The 22,916-nt window shown below is 41.5% G+C and overlaps 1 protein-coding gene across 1 annotated transcript in view; it reads right to left on the reverse strand.

Annotated features, from left to right (window-relative positions):
- Positions 1-17,829: 17,829 nt before the first annotated feature.
- Positions 17,830-22,916, reverse strand: part of LOC126175742 (uncharacterized) — a 45,346-nt gene continuing 40,259 nt past the window's right edge. Inside the window, exon 5 of the mRNA XM_049922696.1 lies at positions 17,830-19,398. Within this exon, the coding sequence (XP_049778653.1) occupies positions 19,361-19,398 (38 nt within the window). The 3' untranslated portion in view covers positions 17,830-19,360. The remainder of the gene's footprint in view (positions 19,399-22,916) is intronic.

The raw sequence follows: 22,916 nt of genomic DNA on the forward strand, positions 1-22,916 counted from the left end.
GACAAACGGGGTATCAAATTGACCAGCACGAGGTCTAGTTTTTCAAATAAGTATATGATTACTTGAAACTAATCAGGCTAATTAAAAAAGCTTGGTGAGTTGAGAGAAAATTGAAACATTTCACGAACAGATGCCTCCAGCTATGTAAATGAAGTATCAAAAAGTTTCTCTTCTATGCCTACCTATTTTGCACATAACAAGGTACATTAGTGTGAAATTTAATAACCAAAATGGCTTCCTTCGAATCAAGTATTGAATTTAGGGCGTTGTGGAAACATAATATGCTAAGAAGCCAAACGAGGTGTCAATAAGACCAAGATTTCTGAATAAAACGAGAAAATTAAAAAAAAAATTAAAAATATAGTGGTCAAATGTTTCACCAAATGATTTTTCTAAAAGAATTAAAACAGATTAGAGATACATCTGACGCGCCCTTGAATGATGCTCGAAATCATGTACAGCAAATGAGAGTTAAAATGTTTTTCTAGTTTTATTCCTTAGTTTTAGACAAATCATTTCACACAACATTTTGTATGCTTTATTTATGCACACTATTTAGATTAATGAAAACATTTGGCGTTAATAATGACTGCTGATGAATTACATTCCCAGCAATCAGATGTCACTAAAATTTCTTTGTTGTTCATTGTGTTTTATTGCGAATTTAACTTAAAGTGTATGACTTATTGGGATAAGTATGTCAACATTTAAAGCGCTTTGGCAAGACCTTACAAATACACTTTGATATTCAGTACAAAGGCCATAGCTAAAACGGAGTACAGGTGATAGGATTTAGCTGAGTCAATCAAATGACGTCACAGGAGCACAGTCCGTCAGTTCACCTGATGATGGCGACATGTATGATCGCCGAAATATTGTGCCCGTTAGACACTGTAGACCGGCAGTACACCCGTGGATATTTTGATTAAATATAAGGTACAAATCCACGACCCACGACGTCTCAGATTACTGTTCAAAGACGCTGTCACTACACCATGGATACCTCGTAGCTCCGGTCACTCATTTTTCGTTAATTACTGTTGTGTTGGCAGAAGAGCCAACACCGTGTTACTAGAGGAGGCCGAAATGCACGCGTTTTAGCTCACGCAGGCTGGCGTGAGGAGGGAAGGGCTATATTGACGTGAGGTCTGGAATATGACAAGGAATTAGAATTCATAAAGCGGACGTAATTAGTTTGATACTTAACTTTAATCCATTAATGATGAACGTCGCTCTTGACGGTACATGATTCACAATATTACCTGTTCAGAATACATTCAGTAACTCAATATGGCGCCTTGCTAGGTCGTCGTAAAAGACGTAGCCGAAGGCTATGCTAAACTGTCGTCTCTGCAAATGAGAGCGTATGTAGACAGTGAACCATCGCTAGCAAAGTCGGCTGTACAACTGTGGAGAGTGCTAGGGAGTCTCTCTAGACTAGACCTGTCGTGTGGCGGCGCTCGGTCTGCAATCACTGATAGTGGCGACACGCAGGTCCGATGTATACTAACGGACCGCGGCCGATTTAAAGGCTACCACCTAGCAAGTGTGGTGTCTGGCAGTGACACCACATTTACATTAGTCATGCTTCAGCATTTATCAGCTGCTGAAAGTTCGTGGACACATAAACTCTCGTCTTTAATTCACTGATGAGATAGTCGAAAGCGTGTGTGTTCAAACTTGTATGTTCGAAAAAATTGTCTGGTGATCTTCACAGCTGATGATATGAATTATTAGATTCTCCATGAAGATTCCTCCGTTTTTAAATTTCATGCACAGCGCTCCTTTATCGCCTTATTCTTCTAAGTAAAGCTAATTTTGTTGCCTTACTCTCGAGCAACAATATTCTATGTTTTACGGTCGCCTTTTATTAGAAACAGCTGATTGACTTTACTAGCCACCCTGTAGCGGGAGATAATCGCTCGCATGCAGGACACTGGAGGATGTGGCCCCATGCTGCTGTTTGAAGCACGAATGTCGCAGAATGTTGCCCGCTGTCGGTCCCTTTTGTCACTCAAGTAGGACACAGCCTAACGACTGGCAGTTGGCCTTCTTTTAGCGTTAGACTTGGCATCACATAAAGGAAAACGATCGTAGTTCCAAATAGCACTGACACACCACCTTATGGATATATTGTGTTACACATGCAATCAAATTATTTTATGCCGGTAGATATGATCTGTTCTTCGCGAGTCCTCTGTCTTTAATACTAGAGCTGCTGGTAACAATGAACTGAATCGTCGCTTCTAGAAATACCGCCATTTACCGTTATACGCTGCAAGTTAACACCAAGTTTTCCGAACTGATCACCTAAAAATCGTCTATGATTTTCATGAAGATTTAACGTCACAGGTGCCAACAGACGTTTAAATCTTTTAATGCTTATGTAAATGAAGCATTAAAAATTGCAAAAATTATCCTTTGAATGTTGCATTGTTTTGTTACCTGTCCAGAATCTAATACTTCCGGCAATTAATGTTGTCTGTCAACATGTGCAGTTAGAAGAAAGACGTTGGACAGTAACATTCACTGCGTCATTGTCGAACAAAGTGCTCGTAAACTGAACTGTAATTTGAGTGTTTCACATGAAATCATGCCATGAAGCAAGCCCCATACAAGGCTCACTTCCGGATACGCAGTTTCACCTTCGATACCACAGAACATTTAAGGTTCGTTGGTCGTCATCTTTCCATGTCAGTTTCACCTTAGTAGGTGCTCGGAAAAAAGGAAGGAAGATTAGAGTTTAACACCTCGTCGACGAGGAGGTCTTTAGACATAGAGCACAAGGAAGGAGGATGAGAATGAGGAGCAAATCACAATGTCGTTTACAAAGGCGCCCCTCTAGCATTCTCTTCAAGCTGTAAAGCGGTCCCCAGACGGTCAATAACACTGACATTTCCTCAATGCGCAGTAATATTGAGCACCTAGCAGTCAGATGGAGAAGTTCCACAATAATACTGAGAACTTCAAGAACTTTGGAGTACTTTGCACTACTTTGAAACATCGGGTCGTCTGTGAGCAGTATTGATAATATCCTTGCCAGTGTCTCTCGTGCTACGCAAAGGAGGTTAGGTTTGTTGTTGTTGTGCGGAAAATAAGTTCAAAACAAAACGAATGGCCACTTCTTTGGGGTCACATTGAAAGACATTGACTGTCGAAACCATCCCACCACGCTGGGCGAGCTTGGATCGTCGATCCTTTTGAAACTAAATCCATTTCCGTTGAGACGCTACAAGATGTGATAGCAAATTTCATTGTTCGTTAACGTCATAGCTCTACTGTCAGCGATTGAAAAGATTGTGAGGTGACTGCAAAGTCCACATGCAGAGGACGATTTTGTTTATGCACGCTGATACGAACTGTACAGCATCATCTGTAAGCAGCTTTTGTTAATTACTTTTTCGAAACTTCTTTATAAAATTCTTACAGGTATCAAAATAAACATAGGGAGTTTGATGAATTTTATCGATATTTGATTTCATATTATTTAATTTTAAAATCAGTGAGTCTTTTGTTGGAGATCCTGTAGATCTGGAGCCTACATTAATTTGATTGCCAGTGAATGAGACGCGTCCGAGATGTCAAGAATTACGCTTTTCCCCGAATTCCGCCGCCTAATTGGTAGCACTGGGAGAAATGAGAAGACTGACCTTTCAAAGATAAAGAAGAATCAAAGATAAAGAAGAATCTGAATATAACTTAAATGTGGAACATGAAAAATAAACATAATGTGTGTAAGCACCGATCACGGAATCTGTGAAAAATACAAGAAAAAGATGCCGCCGTCTTGAGCGACTTAAGACACGTGCTGCTGAAACACTGCATTAAAACTGGTGCAACAGGAACTACAATTTTTTTCAGCTGTAGTCGTCTAATATTTACTTACCGAAAATGTGTTGTAGACCATTGCTCATTTGTGAGTGAATAACCTTGCTCATTTGTATACTGCGTCTGTTGTTGTGCAGGATGTTTGTCTACAAATATCGAAGGTGGTCTGTAATGAACTCGTTTATGTAATTAGCGAGAAGGTGAGGCAGCATGGAATATCTCATCCGCGCAGCATGTTATCTAAAGCTGCTATCTTGCTCGGTATACCGCCAGCAACGTTCTCTAGCTAATGATGGCGTGGCAAGACAGCAACAGCAGAGGGCAACAGTGGATGTGTACAATCTGCAGTGTTCGCGATCTACGAACAATGAAGCGATTAAGTGAAGTGGGTTGCCTCAGTACTTACCCAAGATCAAAACTTGGTACCAAAATTTAACGCAACATGCGCAGATAGAACATCAGCGGCCTTGCACATCTGCTAACCACCAAGTGCGTGCTAGCACGACGTAGTGGGTGTCGATATGATGCAGTGTGGACCAGTCATAGGGGGAACATTGTACCCATAATCTTAAACGGTATATTTTTTATGTCCAGGTGGTCAGCAGTTCCACAAATGGTTCAAATGGCTCTGAGCACTATGCGACTTAACTTCTAAGGTCATCAGTCGCCTAGAACTTAGAACTAATTAAACCTAACTAACCTAAGGACATCACACACATCCATGCCCGAGGCAGGATTCGAACCTGCGACCGTAGCGGTCGCGCGGTTCCAGACTGTAGCGCCTTTAACCGCTTGGCCACCACGGCCGGCGCAGTTCCACATTTATGAACAATATTTTGATTCCTCAGCATACAGGCATCGACTTAGCATCAGCGATAATCGTTCGTAACTGCTGACGGAGGAGACAAAGTAACTATTGAAATAATGTGCATAAAACCGTATCCGAACTGTATTTCAGTGTAACTGGCCTATTCGGAAAGTAAGGTCCGATCGGTTGCAAAATGGAAATGTTTTATTTGCAACAGTTAGCTACACCTTCCAGCTACTTCTCTACATAGTCGCCGCTCTGACTTAAACATTTGTCGTAGTTTTGTGCCAACTTTCCAATACCATCGTCATAGAAGCAAGCCGCCTGTGCTTCCTGCCAATTCTCCAAGCTGGTCTACAGCCAGAACGTTGTCTTTCATAGCTAGCTGTTCATGTGAGCAGAGATGAAACTCAGGGAGAGTCAATTACGAGCTCTATTATGGGTGATCAAACACTTCACATTGAAAACGATGCAGGAGAATCCTCATTGCGCCTTCAGAGTGCGGCCGAGAATTTGCATGCAAAAGGAAACGTATGACAGTTGTGTTATGCGGTCTGCATGACATCAGGCGAAGTCTCACACCAGGCTCTTGTACTTGGCGGGAGACTTGTTGTAAGCGTCTTTACGCGCTCACTGTGCGCCCAGAACTGAAAAGAGCGACGTGACACGGTCGGCGGGCACACTAGAGACACTGCCCAACACATCTGCGCAAAGCTTAATCGGATTTTCACTGAGCCTTCCATTTCGCACCCCATCGAACCTTACTTTCCGAATAGCCCTCGTAATTGCACGGGGCATTTCAGCTTGGAAATAGAGAATTCACTATTTCGATATCCACAGTGCCAAGAGCGTGTCGAGAATACCAAATTTCACGCATTAACTCTCACCACGGACAACGCAGTGGGCGACGGCCTTCACTTAACAACTGAGAGCAGCGGCGTTTGCGCAGAGCTGTTAGTGCTAATAGACAAGCAATACTGCCTGAAATAATCGCAAAAATCATTATAGGACGTACGACAAACGTATCCGTTAGGACAGTCCGGCGAAAGTTGGCGTTAATGGGCTATGGCAGCAGACGATCGACACAAGAGCATTTGCTAACAGCACAACAACGCCTGCACTGCTCTCCTGGGCTCGTATCCACATCGGTTTGACCCTAGACGATTGGAAACTCACGGTCTGGTCAGATGAGTCCAGGCGTCAGTTGGTAACAGCTGATGTTAGGTTTCGAGTCTGGCGCAGAGCCCACGAAGTCATGGACCCAATCTGTCAATAAAGCTCTGTGCAAGCTGGTTGTGGCTCCATAATGGTGTTGGCTTTGTTTACCTGGAAAGTTACAGTGTCCTCCGGTCCAATTGAACCGATCACTGACTGGAAATGTTTATGTTCGGCTACCTGGAGACCATTTGCAGCCGTTCATGACCCAAACAACGATGCACCGTGTCACCAGACCACAATTGTTCGTGATTGGCTTGAAGAAAATTCTGGAAAATTTGAGGGAATTGTCTGGCTACCCAGGTCGCCCGACATGAATCCCATCGAATATTAATGGTATATAATGGAGTGGACAGGTCATGCACAAAATACTGCACCGGCTACACTTTCGCAACTATGGACAGCTATAGACACAGCACTGCTGAGTATTTCTGCAGGGGAACGCCAACGACTAGTTGAGTCGATCCTACGTCGAGTCACTTCACTACGCCAGGAAAAAGGAGGTCCGACACGTTATTAGGAGGCATCCCATGTCTTTTGTCACCTTAGTGTATAAAGCAGTACATACAGTTGGTCAACACGCTAACATACAAGGCGATTCATGCTTCGATTAAACGAAGAACTTAAACGTTAATTCTCTCTGTGTCTGCCCCCCCCCCCCCTCCCCCTTCCATCCAATTACGATAAGTTATAGGTGCTTTCAAGCATTCAAAAAGTAACGAGTCGGAGGTTTTAAAATTAAATCCGCTGAAGGGATCGTAATACAATTGCCTACGGAAGAAGAGCAATTTGGTCCTAAACTTTCCGCCATGAGGACAAGAGCCCACATCCACGTGACGACAGAGAGAGCACGTGCATGCGTCGACTGTCCACTGCACTCTGTCGCACTGAAAAGTGTGAATTGGGTGCTTCAAAGATGAATAACGGGGTTTAGTGAGTTTTCTGACAGCTCAAGAAACGCGGGGAACGGGAGTTCATCCAAGAATGGCACAATGATACAAAGAGCACTGCACGTCTATTGCAACGGTCAAGGCGTGGCAAAGGCGATTCAAGGATGAACGGATGTCGCTGGCCGATGACGCACGATCTGGAACGCCACACCGCGTCACCTATGCAATTGTCCAGCCGGTGGATGCCCTTATTACTGAAGACGCCTCAACGATCGGACTGAGCGTTGGAATTGCAGTGCTCGCCATACACATGTGCATTCCCTGACGAATTTCCGTTCCCTGCACTCATTCCCCTGTAACGAAACGCACTACATCCCTTTTCTCTTCCTCTGAAGCTACCATTCCTCTGCTTCCGCACTACAGATTCCAGTGGAAGTTGACGCGTGCATGTGCTCGTTCTGTCGTGACGTGGGTGCGCGCCCGTGACCCTATAGCGACAAGTTTGGGACCTCAACGCTCAACTAGCGACTACATGATCTTCTGTAAGCGGTGGCATCCCTTAGGTTTGGCTCGTTTCTTTTTTAACGCATCTGGTATATGCGAGGTCGCGCAATTTTCTTTCAAGCCACGCACCCACTAAAATGGTTAAAAAGTACAGGGTCGTCAGAAACAGTCTGAAAAGCTTGTAAGGGTGTTGCAGGCGAGATTGTGCTGAGAAATGACTGTTAGGAAAAAATTCGATACGTTGCGCCGTTTCCGTGTTATTTAGCTTTGATTTTAGCCAATCAGGTCACTGCTCGCGCAAATTCAAGCGCTTACACGCGCTAAAATGCGGTAATGCGCAGACTTTTGCGGGTTCCGTCAGTTACCACTTGTTCAAATGCTCATTACCAGTTAAAATGTGCCTTTTTCGGAAGCGATAAATTTAAGCTAGGTGAGCAAGTGCTACATTTGTTCGGTTTGAGGAAACCAAACTGCTGGAATTTGCGCGCGACGACCTGATTGGCTAACTTCAAAGCTAAATAACTTGGTAACGGCCCAACGTATCGAATTTTTTTCTTAACAATTATTTCGCACCACAACCTCCCCTGCAATATTCTTATAAGCTTCGTTTCAGTCCAGCCTCTATGTAAAATCGATGTCCAAAAAGGTTTACGGTTACTAACGCCAAGTGCGACTTTTGGTGCAGAATTTCACTGAAAGGTTGCTTTCTATCAAGATGACAGCACCCCCAACTCACATCTCTGTCTGGTGTCAGCCGTGGGTTGGTGATCACAGGGAAAAAAGCACCGGGATGATTTCTCTGAAAGGGAACGGTCTGTTGACTTCCACAATCCGAGCTTGTGCTCCGTCTCTAATGACCTTGTAGACCAGACGTTAAACCCTTATCTTTCTTCATTTCTTCTGATATGGTGTGGCTTTACTTCACGATCCTTGCTAAGGACACAAAGGGGTGCACAGCAACACTATGCCTAGCAAATTATGTTTGACATGAAGTGGTAATGTTGTGCACATCTTTCATGGAATTAAAGTTGAAACTGTTTCTTCAGCTGGAGAGCACGGATGGCGCCTCTTATTATTAGGAACCAGCTTTACTCAAAATACTCGAAAAGAAACACAATAAATGAATGTCACCGATCATGCTGTTGCAGCTACGCAGCCCTGGAGTGGAAAACATTTGTTCGAAGAGATCTGACTCCTGACAGGTCAGGAGGACGAAAGGTAGACGAAATCAGAATAAAGTAGTGTATGGACTGATCGACTTCAACAAGCTCGAGTGTATAATCTGTGAAAGGACGACGACAATGCTGGTACCGAATAAAAACGTCCCGTTGGACGACAATGCTGGTGATGAATAAAAATGTCTTGTTGGTCTCCTGGAAAGGGGATGGAGAAACAGAGACAGATAGATGAACACATAGATAGATAGATGACAGGTAGGGGGAGGGAGGGGGTACTTACAAGAACAGTATTCGACAAACACGCTGCATAAATCTCAAAAATGGTTCAAATGGCTCTGAGCACTATGGGACTTAACGTCTGAGGTCATCAGTCCCCTAGAACTTAGAGCTACTTAAACCTAACTAACCTAAGGACATCACACACACCGTAGTGGTCGCGCGGTTCCAGACTGTAGCGCCTGGAGCCGCTCGACTGCAAACCAATGCCTCAGGAAGTGCTGTACGGATACTGCTTTATGACAGAGTGCATTGTTTTGCTAATTCAAACTATCACCGTCTCCAAATTGTTCCTGTACTATACGCAGTACACAACGCCATAAAACGTGTTGTTGTCCATCCGTAATGTTTTCTTATGCGCAACAAGGGTACCACACCCCGACGACGGAAAATACCCCCATATCGTAATTCCACCTCTTCTGTACTTCACTGCCAGCACTACACAAGCTACCAGGTACCAGCACTACACATGATACCAGGTAACGTTCCCCGGGTATTCGCCCAAACCCAAACCATTCCATCGGTTTGTAACAAGGTATGGTGTGACTGGTCAGTCCAACTCATTAGTTTCCAGTCATCCATATCCCAAGCATTTATGAGCAATGACTACAGAAATGTATGACTCATGATAGGAGTTGTTCGACCATTGTAACCCATTTTTTAACCTCCTACGCACTATGCTAGCTAGACTGCTGGTAGCACTTTGGAACTCTCGAGTAACTCCTTCCACTGATTTCATGCGATTTTTTACAATCACCCTCCGCAATGCTACATGGTCCCTGTCCGTCAGAACATTAAGTCTGTCTGGTCTTGGTTTGGCTGTAGTTGTTTCTTTGCTTTTCCACTTCACAGTCACATCACCAAGAGCCGACTTGATGGATTCGTTACTCACGTGTCATCCGATGACTAATCCACATTAAAAGACACTGAGCTCTCCTGACCGACCCTGTTAGTGCTTCTCTGATAATACAATACTCCTTGCTACTGGTGGGTTCAAATGGCTCTGAGCACTATGGAACTTAACCTCTGAGCTCATCAGTCGCCTAGACGAGGATGCGAAATGGGAAGGATGAAAAAGTATAAGCAACCTTTGCTGCTCTGTATCACGTTCAAATTTTGTAGAATGGTTTTGAATGGTCCCTAGTGGTTCTAACCTGTACACCAGAGTAAAATCTGTGGTCACACTGCACTCCAAAGGGGTGCGAGATAACATTCCAGGGGGATGCTGCACCACAATGTCCACAGAGAAGGATCGGAACGTCCGAGGATGTCAACGACGTCACAGGTTCGTCAAAGGTTTGTAAGGACGTCTTCTTGTTGCCCATCGCACAACGAACTATCGTTTTCGACCTTGACATGTGTGGGAATGAACGACCCAGGAAAAGTTGTTGTTTCATTGAGGTTTTTTACGCCATCCCATGAGACCTTTTCGAGCCATTCTAAGTGGCAGTGAGTCCTGAATGTTTTCCTTGGCCTCTCATAAGAAAACTGCGTGATTTCAACACTGTGCGTCGCTTTTCTAACCTCCATCGCAGAGACATCAAAAGAAGGAGGGAAGTGTACATAAGAGGGGCAGTGATAACTTTCCCATCGTGTGGCGTTGGACAGAACTGTGGTGAAATTTGGTGCCTGTGACATCATTAACGCATCTTACATGTCACAAGAACTGATTTTTCGCCTTTTTTCGCAAGTGTCGACACCTTTTTGTTTGAAGCGCCGTCGAGAACAGGGGTGACGTCGGAGGGCGCCATGCTTTTGCGCCACTACAGACGAAGGTTGTACGCACCTTTGAGCCACATTTCATACATAAGCATCGCAATGGGTGGGAATTACGAGGTTTCGAAAAAGTAAACCTTTAAATCTGTTACTCAATGTATTTTGATCCAGTCTTCACACCGTGTGATTTCTTCTTCTCTCGCAATAAGACAGGTTTTGAAGCTCTTTGATCAAATTCTTTACCTGACCATAGCCATCGCATAGTTGCACTAATGGAGTACTTTTGGGGGAGGGGAGGACTAGTTAAAAACTGCAGGATAACAACCTTCATCTTCAAAAATCTCATCCTGTAACAGCGGATTTATTTGTCCTCATAAGTCAATCAACAGAAAACTCTGTTCTCCTTCACATAGAGATTCATTACATCACTTAGATTTTTTTGGAGTCAGGCTGTTATAAGTTTCACAGATTCTGATGAAGTAATGAAGACCTTCCTATATTCTGTTGGGTGCTCATCCACCTTAAAGAGATAGTACTCTCTTGTAAGCATATGGAGACTAATGCCAATGATTTTTCAATATGGGTTACAGCATATTAGGTTTGACGGGAATTAATTTGCTCCTCCATTGGTCAAGGATCTGTTCGAAACTCGATTGGTACTGGCAACGCAGAAAGAGAATATACAAACGAAAATATTTTATTATACGTGACGTTAAAAGGAGTATTTCCTTTGACGTCAACGAATAAGAATTCTCGATTTACCTGTTTGATAGGACGCTTTAATAATAATCGGTTCTTCGAAAGTTAATTGCACAGTCCTCGTGGACGCTGTAAGTACAATCCTTTCTTGGAAATTTATTTGCAATCCCAGATGTTCTTGTGCCTTTTGATATCTGTTATAAAATATTAATAAACGCAGTGTATTGAGCATTATTTTGGTTTATTTGCAATGTAAGTAAACGCTGAAAAAAAATGTTTCTCTAAATGCCGGCCGGATTGGCCGAGCCGTTCTAGGCGCTACAATCTGGAACCGCGCGACCGCTACGATCGAAGGTTCGAATCCTGCCTCGGGCATGGATGTGTATGATGTCCTTAGGTTCGTTAGGTTTAAGTAGTTCTAAGTTCTAGGGGACTGATGACCTGAGATGTTAAGTCCCATAGTGCTCAGAGCCATTTTTTTCTCTAAATGAACACGACACTACGCCCCTCTGATTATCGTTACGTGCTCTTCCCCGGTGCCTGGAAACTACAATAACATAAAACGGATCATGCCTCACCCGATCTGTGTCCAAAAGGCTATTTTTTTCCAAACGTCTGGCCGTCTGGAACTCCCACTTCTAGTTTCTGATCGACCCCTGCATATATCATAAATGCAACGAACTCGGTGATGATGATTAGACGTGGCCTCCTTCTAAACTTCAACCCCAAGGTAAACAAATGTCCGCTCAGCATGCCCTGCTATTAGTCGTCATGTGCAGTGTACCTACGCCAGATGTAAAGACGCCACTGGAAATAGGCTGTACTTAGTGTGTTTCGTTGTTATTCAGGAGTAAATGACACAATACGGCACGCCACAGCATTTTAAGTATTGTTGCCAATCACTTTGTTAAATATTTAACCCATGCAGTTCTTGTTTCAAATCCCTATGGACACACTGTGTTTACTTCGGGCTCCCAAAAACCGGTTTTCGTAAACCGATTTTCCTATACCGCTTCTGACTGGTCACGTACACAATCCAGAATCGATTCTAGCTTTTGGATTTCCACCCCCAAAATCGATTTTCGCTCCCATCTAAACGCACAATCGTTTTTAAAACATACTTGGTTTGTTACGTCTTGCTTTTAAAAATGTTCTGAACAGAGTGACTTTTTGTGCACTGATGGAAAAGTAGAAATATTAAACTGAGCAGGAAGATGTCAACATCTATATGTAACTGATGAGAAACAGCCATTTTACTGACTAAATCGGAAATTGGAACAGCTGATTCCAGTCGCCATTTGTGTAAAACAACTGACGGTCGGAAAACAGCTATTTGACTGGCCTAGCAAAACCGCTTCAAAGCATAACAGGTAAACACGACAGCGAAAAACGGTTTCCCAACTTCGGATTTCGTCTTCCGGAAGTTGTGCTTATGTAAAGGGTCTTTCTGACCCGCCGATCGTGCTCTTGAGGTCTTGTTCGGACGCGCTGTAAAAATGTTTATGTTCTATTGAAACACAAGAGTGGGGAGCCGTTAAAAGACAGCGAGAAACTGACGGTGCTAATTTCTTCGAGATTTTATAGGAAAAAGGCCGCTGGGATAGAAGTGCGGCTGCAGGTTAAATACGCGAATAAGGCGATATGCGAGGCTGGAGCACAAACGTAACGTAAAAACTGTACGCTTCTATACTTAATAGCGTGTGATATACATTCCACGAGGACAATCCAATGTGACAACAAACGCGGAGGTATACTTTGAGCAATGTTCTCTCCCAAAGCACGAAGCACGGATCGCTTGTAATCCATCGGTCGCTTCCACCCTGTCACACACGAGCGATTTGCCAAACAGTGTCAAACAGTATTTCGAAAGCCACTGCCATAATGTTCTGCTACGGCAAATGAACTGCTATGTTTAGCAATAGTGGCAGTTGATCTTCGTATGTCCACTAATGCTTGCACAAATATAGATTAAAAATGGAACTGTTATTAACTAAACTTGTTTTAAACGCTTTTCTTGGGAAAAATAAGAAATTAGATTTTGCACTAAGGTCAAAAGAGTGCTTGTATTTCGCCAACATGTCTGAATGTTGTCAATTCCTTTTTCACTTGTTATTCTTGTACTTCAACTGAAAGTATAGCACATAATGCTTTTGCCATCTCGATCTGTCTACAGAAATACTGACTGCAGCGCTATACAATTTTAATTAAAATGTTCAGTTGATTTCACGTTTACCTCATTCCTGCTCAGAAGTTAAAAACTTAAATAATATATCTAGTGTCTAATAAACAGGACATATCTCAATATCATCAGATGAAGACTTGCGTCGCGTGACTATTACTGTGAATTTCTACTTCTACAGCACAAACTTCAAAAAGCTAATCACAGCAAAAACTGAGGGTTGTCAATGATTTTATATTTGTATTTCTTCTTACCGTACGTGGCAACCAGGGTTTCAATTTCACTTTTCTGGGCGTTTTTGGTCAATGAATGACTGTAAATTCTATAGTAAAGTTTTTAGTATAGGTGGAGTTAGCGAAATCAAACAAAACCACACAATCACACTTCACAACAGAAACGAGACGCAGTCGGGCAGGCATACTGCCACACATGTGACATCATATTGCACGGTAATTCCGAGCGATAAGCGATTGATCGCTGCGGTCTGCGACGGACTGCTGCGATCCGTGGCTCCTGGGTGGGGGCATAACGATGAACAGGGTTGTAGCAGACACAGATGAGGCCGCAGTATGGATGACAAGCAGGGTTCAGAGGTGTGCGCAGGTAACAGTGTTAGCGGCTCTATTCATTTCAGTGAGGGCGATTAGAGACAGCGACGCCCACCTGCTGCAGCGCAGCGTACAGTTGCTTTCTCACGTATCCCCGCAGTGGATTCTTTTCACAGCTGTATCCGGTCTTTTGTGAAGAAGCAGGTTGGAGCCGCATCCGGCCACACAAAGCGCGCGCCACGCGGCAATGAGCATACGCGCGGCGGATTATTAAGCCGTTTCCATTCACCAGCGTTCAGTCCACGCCGCCCAACCCGCCTTCCATTATTAGACAGGTAACAGGTGCTATAAAAACACACGTTCCCATTGACTGGCTGTATTGGATTTCTCTGAACAGAGAATAAATACAAACGACGAGCCGATAATTTTGGCCGCATGTGTTCAAAGTTAGTAACCTTTCTTCTGTATGACAATTAAAAACAAAGATAATTGGACTTTGTTACTCAAAGTCATACTTATGTACGGCTATCTGGGTACATATATTTTATTTCAATTCTATGGTGTAGCCCCTCTCATAACAGTAAAAATGTAGAAGTAATTATTTTGTATGGACCTATCTAACTGAATTTTTTGACAGCATTCACTTTTCAAACCATACATGCCCTCATATCAAATCGCAGTGGCACTAAGCTGGCGGACGGCCGCGGTGGTCTAGCGGTTCTAGGCGCGCAGTCCGGAACCGCGCGACTGCTATGGTCGCAGGTTCGAATCCTGCCTCAGGCATGGATGTGTGTGATGTCCTTAGGTTAGTTAGGTTTAAGTAGTTCTAAGTTCTAGGGGACTGATGACCTCAGATGTTAAGTCCCATAGTGCTCAGAGCCATTTGAACCATTTTTGAACTAAGCTGGCAAAAATTCTGGTCCTTTAAATTAATGGTTACTGCAATATCGCTGGTTTGAAGTTAGTTTAATTTCCCATACAGCTAATTTCTTCCATACCTCACTCATTTCATTGAAACAATTTTCTTTTTTTTACATCTTGTTGCCAGATGTGCATTCTTGAGACGCTGGAGCTGGACAGAACCATTGTCACATACATTGAAGTGCCAAAGAAACTGGTATATGCATGTGTATTCAAATAAAGATATATGTAAACAGGCAGAATATGGCACTGCAGTCGGCAATGCCTATATAAGGCAACAAGTGTCTGGTGCAGTTGTTAGAATGGTTACTGCTGCTACAATGGCAGGTTATCAGATTTTAAGTGACTTTGAACGTGGTGTCATAGTCGGTGCATGAGCAACGGGTCACAGCATCTCTGAGGTAGCGATGAAGTGGGGATTTTCCCATACAACCATTTCATGAGTGTACCATGAATATCAGGAATCCGGTAAAACATCAATCTCCGACATCGCTGCGACCGGAAAAGATCCTGCAAGAACAGGACCATTGATGATTGAAGAGAATCGTTCAATGTGACAGAAGTGCAACCCTTCCCCAAATTGCTGCAGATTTCAATGGTGAGCCATCAACAAATAACAGTATGCAAACCATTCAATGAAACATCATCGATATGGGCTTTTGGAGCAAAAGGCCCACTAGTGCACCCTTGATGACTGCATGACACAAAGCTTTACACCTCGCCTGGGCCTGCCAACACCAACTTTGGACTGTCAATGACTGGAAACATGTTGTCTGGTCAGACTAGTCTCATTTCAGATTGTATTGAGTGGATGGATGTGTATGGGTATAGAGGCAACCTCATGAAACCATGGACCCTGCATGTCGGCAGGGGACTGTTCAAGCTGGTAGAGGCTCTGTAATGGTGTGGGGCGTATGCAGTTGGATTACCTGCATCCATTCAGGTCCTTTGTGCATGCCGATGGACTTGGGAATTCCAGCAGGACAATGCGACACCCCACATGTCCGGAAATGCTAGAGTGTGGCTCCAGGAACACTCTTCTGTGTTTAAACACTTCCGCTGGCCACCAAACTCTCCAGACATGAACATTATTGAGCACATCTGGAATCCCTTGCAACATGCTGTTCAGTAGTGATCCCTACCCCCTTGTACTCTTATGAATTTATGGATAGCCCTGCAGAATTCATGGTGTCAGTTCCCTCCAGCACTACTTCAGACACTAGTCAAGTTCATGCCACGTCGTGATGTGGCACATGATATTAGGCAGGTGTACCAGTTTTCAGTGTAGCTTTATTTGCTAATGAGATATGGCAGGAAACACACACTATGTGTGCGTAACATGTGAGATATACCTTACTGATTTGTGACATCATAGAAAGGTAATGTGACTACTGTGGGAATTCCAAAATTTAAATAAACAAGTGTGTTTTTCTGATATGAATGTATTTTTATAAAAACAGACAATAGTTCTTTGTTTATAATAACTATTTTACTAGTTGGAAACAACTCTACAAATTTTTTGACCTCCTTTCAGCAGCATTGTCACGGCTGTACATGTCATTGTAGCATGATACAAAGAACGTCATCAAGTTGACAAAATAGTTATAAATGTAAGTGTCATGGTGGCCGTACCAGTCATCACAGATGAATGATGACATAGTAGCAAAGAAAAGTTACAACTGTAATAATATGATTTTTTTTTGATTTTACATGTAATCTGTTATTGTTGACTTCCATAAAATACAAACTAATCCCTATAACAAGTGGAAGTGCTAAACAAAAGTGTGTGTCATTCTTCTAATCTCATTCATTAGTTAAATCGTGAATTGGATATTTAAAAGATATACAATTTATTTAAAAACCTTCAATGCTGAATTAGAGACTTCTAAAATAACATTTTTAGAGGTTAGTTATAGCAAAATTCTCCCTCGTATGACCAACACCACAGCTGCAGCCTAGTGGTCTGTAGATCCTAAATATGTCCCTGACAGCACATCTAAGATTTTGTATTCACATTTGTTGGCTTCATCAAATCACAATCAAACTATCACCTTTCAACCTAACCTAGACATTGAGTACGCTACAAATCAGATTCTTGCCAAAAGCTAGATTCTGAAAATTTACAGAAATAAAACAGAAATAATGTCAGTTTTCTGTTCTCTTTTTGTCTGCATATGTTCAGCACATCACCATTATTTAATGCTACAAAGCCGTTGTCCAATATTGGTAGGTTCAGTTGACTCACTTTCAAAATCAACCAACTTGCATTTGGGAGGGTGGCTGTTCAAATCCCTATCTGCCTATCCAGATTTAGGTTTTCATTGTTTCCCTCCATCAGTTTACAAGGAATCATTCTAGCATTTGATTGAAGTACATGTCCAATTTTCTGCCACATTTCCCCCCAATCTGTGGGAGTGCTCTGTATCTAACGACTTTATTGTTATGGCCATTAAACAACAGAATCTACTTCCAGTCTGTCAATTTGTTTATCATTATTCATATCCTGCACATTAGATTAAAAACTAAATAGCAGCACAACAGCTTTTACCATTTTAAGAAGCTATTGCTGTTAATGGGCCTCACTTATAATGGAATATGCGTTTTGGAACTATGGTCAAATTGTCCACCATACACAAAAGTGTGTTTCGTCCTGTCATTCAAAATACTTGTACGTGCATTTCTAAAATGGCACAAAAATTCCAATGAACCTTAGTCACCTGTTATCTACAAATTGAAGATGCATGAAGTAAATCAGACACCAAAAACTTAATCTCACCAAGCAATGAAAAATATTCAGTTATATAAAAATTTGGATAATTTTATGTATTTGAGAGGAGTGCAGATGAACTACGACCAAGACTATCAACAGAAGTGGTAACGAAAACATTGATATGTGCTTCAGTAAAATTACTACCTCATTACTGACCTTTTCTGTTAAAGTAACAGTGTAGCAACGCCATTCTGTAGTCTTAGATGTGATGGTAGAAATACATTCTTAATCAAAAATATTATATTTGCTACTAAATATGGTTTTTATTTATCACTAAACTTCATGACAACTGCAGTTTAAAACATCAGTACAATGCACAAAACGAAATGTAAAAACAAGCAAAGCTCTGTGTGAAATACTTCACACACATATGTTTACAAGTACCAATTGGTCTTGTTGTTCTGAATGTCCCTCATTATGCCTTTTACTGCACACCTAAACAGATACAAGAGTTGGACAAAATATCTCTGTACAACATGCTGGCTTCTAACACATTCTGAGCACTGGAGACTGATGTATGGAAACCCTAACAGTAATCAATTATGTTTTCTACCATTATGTGCAAAGAAACTGTTTCAGCTCCTAAACAGATTGTGACGGAAGACAACTGGTTCTTAGTTGTTTTACAACTGAGACCATGTGGCTCCATAACATTCAAACCTGTTGATTGTGGAGGCTACAATGTGACTTCATTATTATTCTCATCCAAAAACCTACATGAGTGAAAAATTTATCTTCTTGCAATCCCCTCTGGCAAAAATCATCAACAGAGCACATGATGAACATGTGTACGGCCATGAACTTTGATGGTGACCAGTTTCTGGTGCATTATGATATGTTGTAAGGTGCTTTGAAACCATCAGAGATGGCACAAAAGCCAAAATCAATTGTGAAATTAACTGGGCACAATATACCTTACAGTTATTTGGGAAGATGTCATTACATACATACAGTGTAACAGTTGCACCAACCAGAATGAAAATATCTCTCATGCACGTTATGTTTATGTAGTGTCTGACATACTGTTTTCATTGACACTGTGTTCACCTGATACATACAAAGTTCAGCAGTCATATTGAAGTACCAGTGTTTTTCTTAGACAATAAACATGACCTCCTGTCAATAAGTTTAATTTATCTGAAGTTTACTTTACATCTCACTATTGCATTTAGTAGATAGCGTTTGCTCAGAAACTCTATTCTGTCTTGACACTAGGTACAGTAACTAGCTAGTAGATTTATGACAGTGATCAAGGATGCATCAACTAAACAAGCACTGACAACTTTGTCTTAGCTGAAAGTCTTGTAAGATTCAAGATGTCATCTCAACTATCACATACATACTGATGGCTAGGACATTCCCAGAGAAGAGGTGAATGCATTAGAGGTGAATCAGAAAACAGGCTCCAAAGTAAAGGTGCTTATATCAAAGTTTTCATATTATTTTGTTAGATTCCTGGCCACATTTTAGATGATGTTCGCAATGTAATGATTTCTTACACTATTCCACGTACAACACGTTAAATTAATCATCTCTTGACTTTTTCCCCATTGCTATTACCTGCATCTACAGAGAAACACTCATTCCACAGGAGTTCGTTTCTCTGATGCTATAACTAACTTTTCCCTTAGCTCAATCTTACATCCTTTACACACATTTCAATGGTCATGATCACTTGTACTGCTGAGCACATCTTCAAGTTCAACAGCTATAATTTTCATTGCAATGTGTCTTTCTAGTTTCCCATAAGTCGATTCACGTTCAAACCTTCTCACAAGTCAGCTGTCTCTTCTAACTCCAAATTCCGCTCAGCTTCTTTTCTGCAGCCTCAGCGACAACCATTTGTGCTTACACTCTTCTCAGTACCTACACAGGCATGTTACAAAACAAGAAAGAAATTATTCAAGATACAAACAGGTGTGTGTGTGTGTGTGTGTGTGTGTGTGTGTTTCTATTAAATTAGCCTTACATGTTTGGTCAGCGAACTCCCACGACTGATACTTTTTCTTCTCTTAAATGCTAACAATATTTCAAAACAGATAGGTCACAGCATCTAACAACTCTTATGGCACTTATTAGCTACAGCTTAATGACCCAGTGAGAATAAATTCATTAGGGGTGAGACTCTCACTAAAGGTTGAATGAGGGTTAGGGATAGAAACGGCAGTAGCCTGGTCGGAAAAAATAATGCACCTGTCACATGAAGTGATGTAAGGAACCACAGAAACTCAAACCTGAATGACTATGTGATGGTTCAAATTACACTCCTCCCTAATATGTATACTAAAGCAATAAAACAAACAGTGTGCTAGAAAATGATTAATTGTTTAGTTCTCGCAGTGCTTATTGATTAACCTGTTAGAAGTGGTGGGTGTTGTGGCGGTAATGTGTGTTTGGCTGTCTACGCAGTTGTGTGTACTTTCTACCAGAAGAAGGGACAGAAAGCTCAAGAGCTAGTGTTCACTGTTTTCTGTTACATGTGTCTATGTACCACACATCAGTCAGCTACAGGCGTGTGGTTGACTTTCTTTATCTTACATACAAATATACTTTACAGTCCGCCCCGGTAGCTGAGTGGTCAGCGTGACAGACTGTCAATCCTAAGGGCCCGGGTTCGATTCCCGGCTGGGTCGGAGATTTTCTCCGCTCAGGGATTGGGTGTTGTGTTGTCCTAATCATCATCATTTCATCCCCATCGACGCGCAGGTCGCCGAAGTGGCGTCAAATCGAAAGACCTGCACCAGGCGAACGGTCTACCCGACGGGAGGCCCTAGCCACACGACATTTCCATTTTACCTCGAGATGATGAGAAATATATTTATGATACTGCTACTCTGATTTCTTCAAAGTATTAGTAACAGTTGCAGATAACCCGTGTCAAATATAAATAAAATACTGATCAAAATTATACAACAATAATGTATCGTTCCCAGTTATTTATTCATCTGCAACCACCGTAAATTGGTCAATTTTAAGTCTTCTGTCAGGGGCTTTGCACCATCCACAACAGCCTTTGTATTATGCCAGAAAAGAGTGAGAAATTTGTTTTTACATTAGATAAAAGAATAATTATTTCAGTGTAAAGGAAAGCAAATTGAAGCCACAATAATTTAGTCCAGAATGGTGGTAGTAATTTTTTATTCCTAGCCTGCAGACAAAGTGTAAATATGAGTCAAACTACTGTGATACACTTTGTGAATGTGATGAACTTGCCATATGAACACATGAAAGATAGACGATTTGTTCAAACCTAGTGAGCATTTCTCTGGCTACAGAATTTAAATCTTTATGGTTAATTTGATCTCTATTATTTGCACATTTGTACTTACACAGTGCTACAAACTATTTTGTAATTATTATTATTGTTGTTGTTGTTGTTGCTGCTGTTTTCACAGAATAACGTCTGCTACCCAACATAAAACAGCAGAAATAATTTGTGCCGAACTTCCAGTATAAGTATGCTGTTGAACAATGGCTCATTCTTTCAGAAATAAAACACTGTTGACAGCTATAGAACTCTTCCATAACACGAACTAAAGAAAATCTTTATTGTGCAGTTTTTAGTCATCTTGCTTGTGTAATAATGTATGTATTGTTGCTTTTGTATTCCATATTGCTGCCAACTGTTTCAGTGCAAATTTAGTCTGAAACATTTCAAAACTTTTTGAAATGGCAAATAATCATAAAGAAATAATTTTCTCTGACTTCCACATATTTATTAACACTGTTGGCTTGTGCCCTCAGCGGGTGCTCACTTTCAAATAAATTTTTGAACCTGGGCAAATATACTCAGCTTGCCTCATGACACATTTCTTTACCACAGAGAAACCCACTTACATATAGACAATGATGTTACAAGTATTATAATATGTTGTAAATATTAAGAACAGAAGGCTGACAACTTCATGCATACATTGACATAATATAAACACAATTCTGATGCTGCACAATTCATGAAAGAGAAACATGGTGGTCAAAATGTCTTCCATGAAAAATGTGCATATGCACACCCACCTCAGCTACACACACTACTGTGATGTGACAAGATATGTTGTGAACTCAGTGAAATAAAATTTGGTGAAGTATTTAACCACATTGGAATGAACCTCAGCAATTCTGCTTCTTACATTAGGGATTAGGTATAACCCGCTGAAAAAAGTAAGCAGCTAAAACGTGTGCACAATTACAATGGCTATCCTCTACATACTTTTATCATTCACAAGAAATCGAATGAAGTTATCCATCTAGAAAGTCATGTGTGTTACCACACTGCTTCTGGGTTTCAAGCAGCCCCAGATTGAATCTGCCCAGTGGATTAATGATGAGAGCTGGTGTGCCAGCCAGCTTGGGTGTGGTTTTAGGCAGTTTTTCACGTCTGACTATGTGAATACTGGGCTGGTACCCACATTACAAATCAGTTACAAGGTTTGCAAACACACACACACACACACACACACACACACACACACACACACACACAGTTGGGTCACACAAATTCCACACTGTGGGGTAAAGGGTTGGTGACAGGAAGGGCATCTGGTCACCTTCTAATCCACAGTATCTTCTTGGTCTAAAAAGGCTGTTCCTGCACTGTCTAATACTTAGCTGCTTTATGTGGGAGGGTAAGTTTCAAGAGCAACAGAGTGGCCACAGGAAGTTTGATGATCACCATTTTCCCATGCAATTGGCACAGCATTTGTCACCGAGGGAATCCTGAAGTTTTGTGCAAGAATGCTGAAGATATATTCATCATCATGAATTACTGCTTAGGAATTCCTGAGTCACCCTGTGTTATCCTCCAATGTATACATTTTGTGATGAAAATGGATGAAGTTTTATGAGCTTTTTTGATGACCTAAGCTCCCCACTATACAAATAGCTGACTTACTTTGACCACCAGCCCTACCAGATCAGGTACAATAAATACTCTTGGATAGCTACATTTATATGCAAGCCTGAATATGAATAGGATATACTGAGGAGGGGCAGTCTGTGCCAGATTATTACACAAGCAATGGCAGTTGTGTCAAAATTCAAAATCAGGCAAGGTTTCTCATTATAATCTTTGAACAACAGATAGAATCACATGTATTTTATTGAAATATAATGTAAAAGCAATCAGCAAACCAATGAAGAAAATTAGTACTGTGAGACAGTCTGTCAGTTTTGCTCACTATGCCAGTCATCATCTACATATTCACCATAAGAAGAACCAAAACCTTGACCCGTAAAACAATAATATATTCTGTTCACATGTTTTCATATTTATCTTATCACCATTACCCATCTAAATTGGGAAAATTATAATTTTCATACCTTTACAGACAGGAAAATTCCAAATAACATTGGTGTTCTTATATTTTATGACACTAAATGAATTTAGT

This window comes from Schistocerca cancellata, chromosome 3, assembly GCF_023864275.1.
Source record: "Schistocerca cancellata isolate TAMUIC-IGC-003103 chromosome 3, iqSchCanc2.1, whole genome shotgun sequence".
In the NCBI taxonomy this organism is placed as follows: domain Eukaryota; kingdom Metazoa; phylum Arthropoda; class Insecta; order Orthoptera; family Acrididae; genus Schistocerca; species Schistocerca cancellata.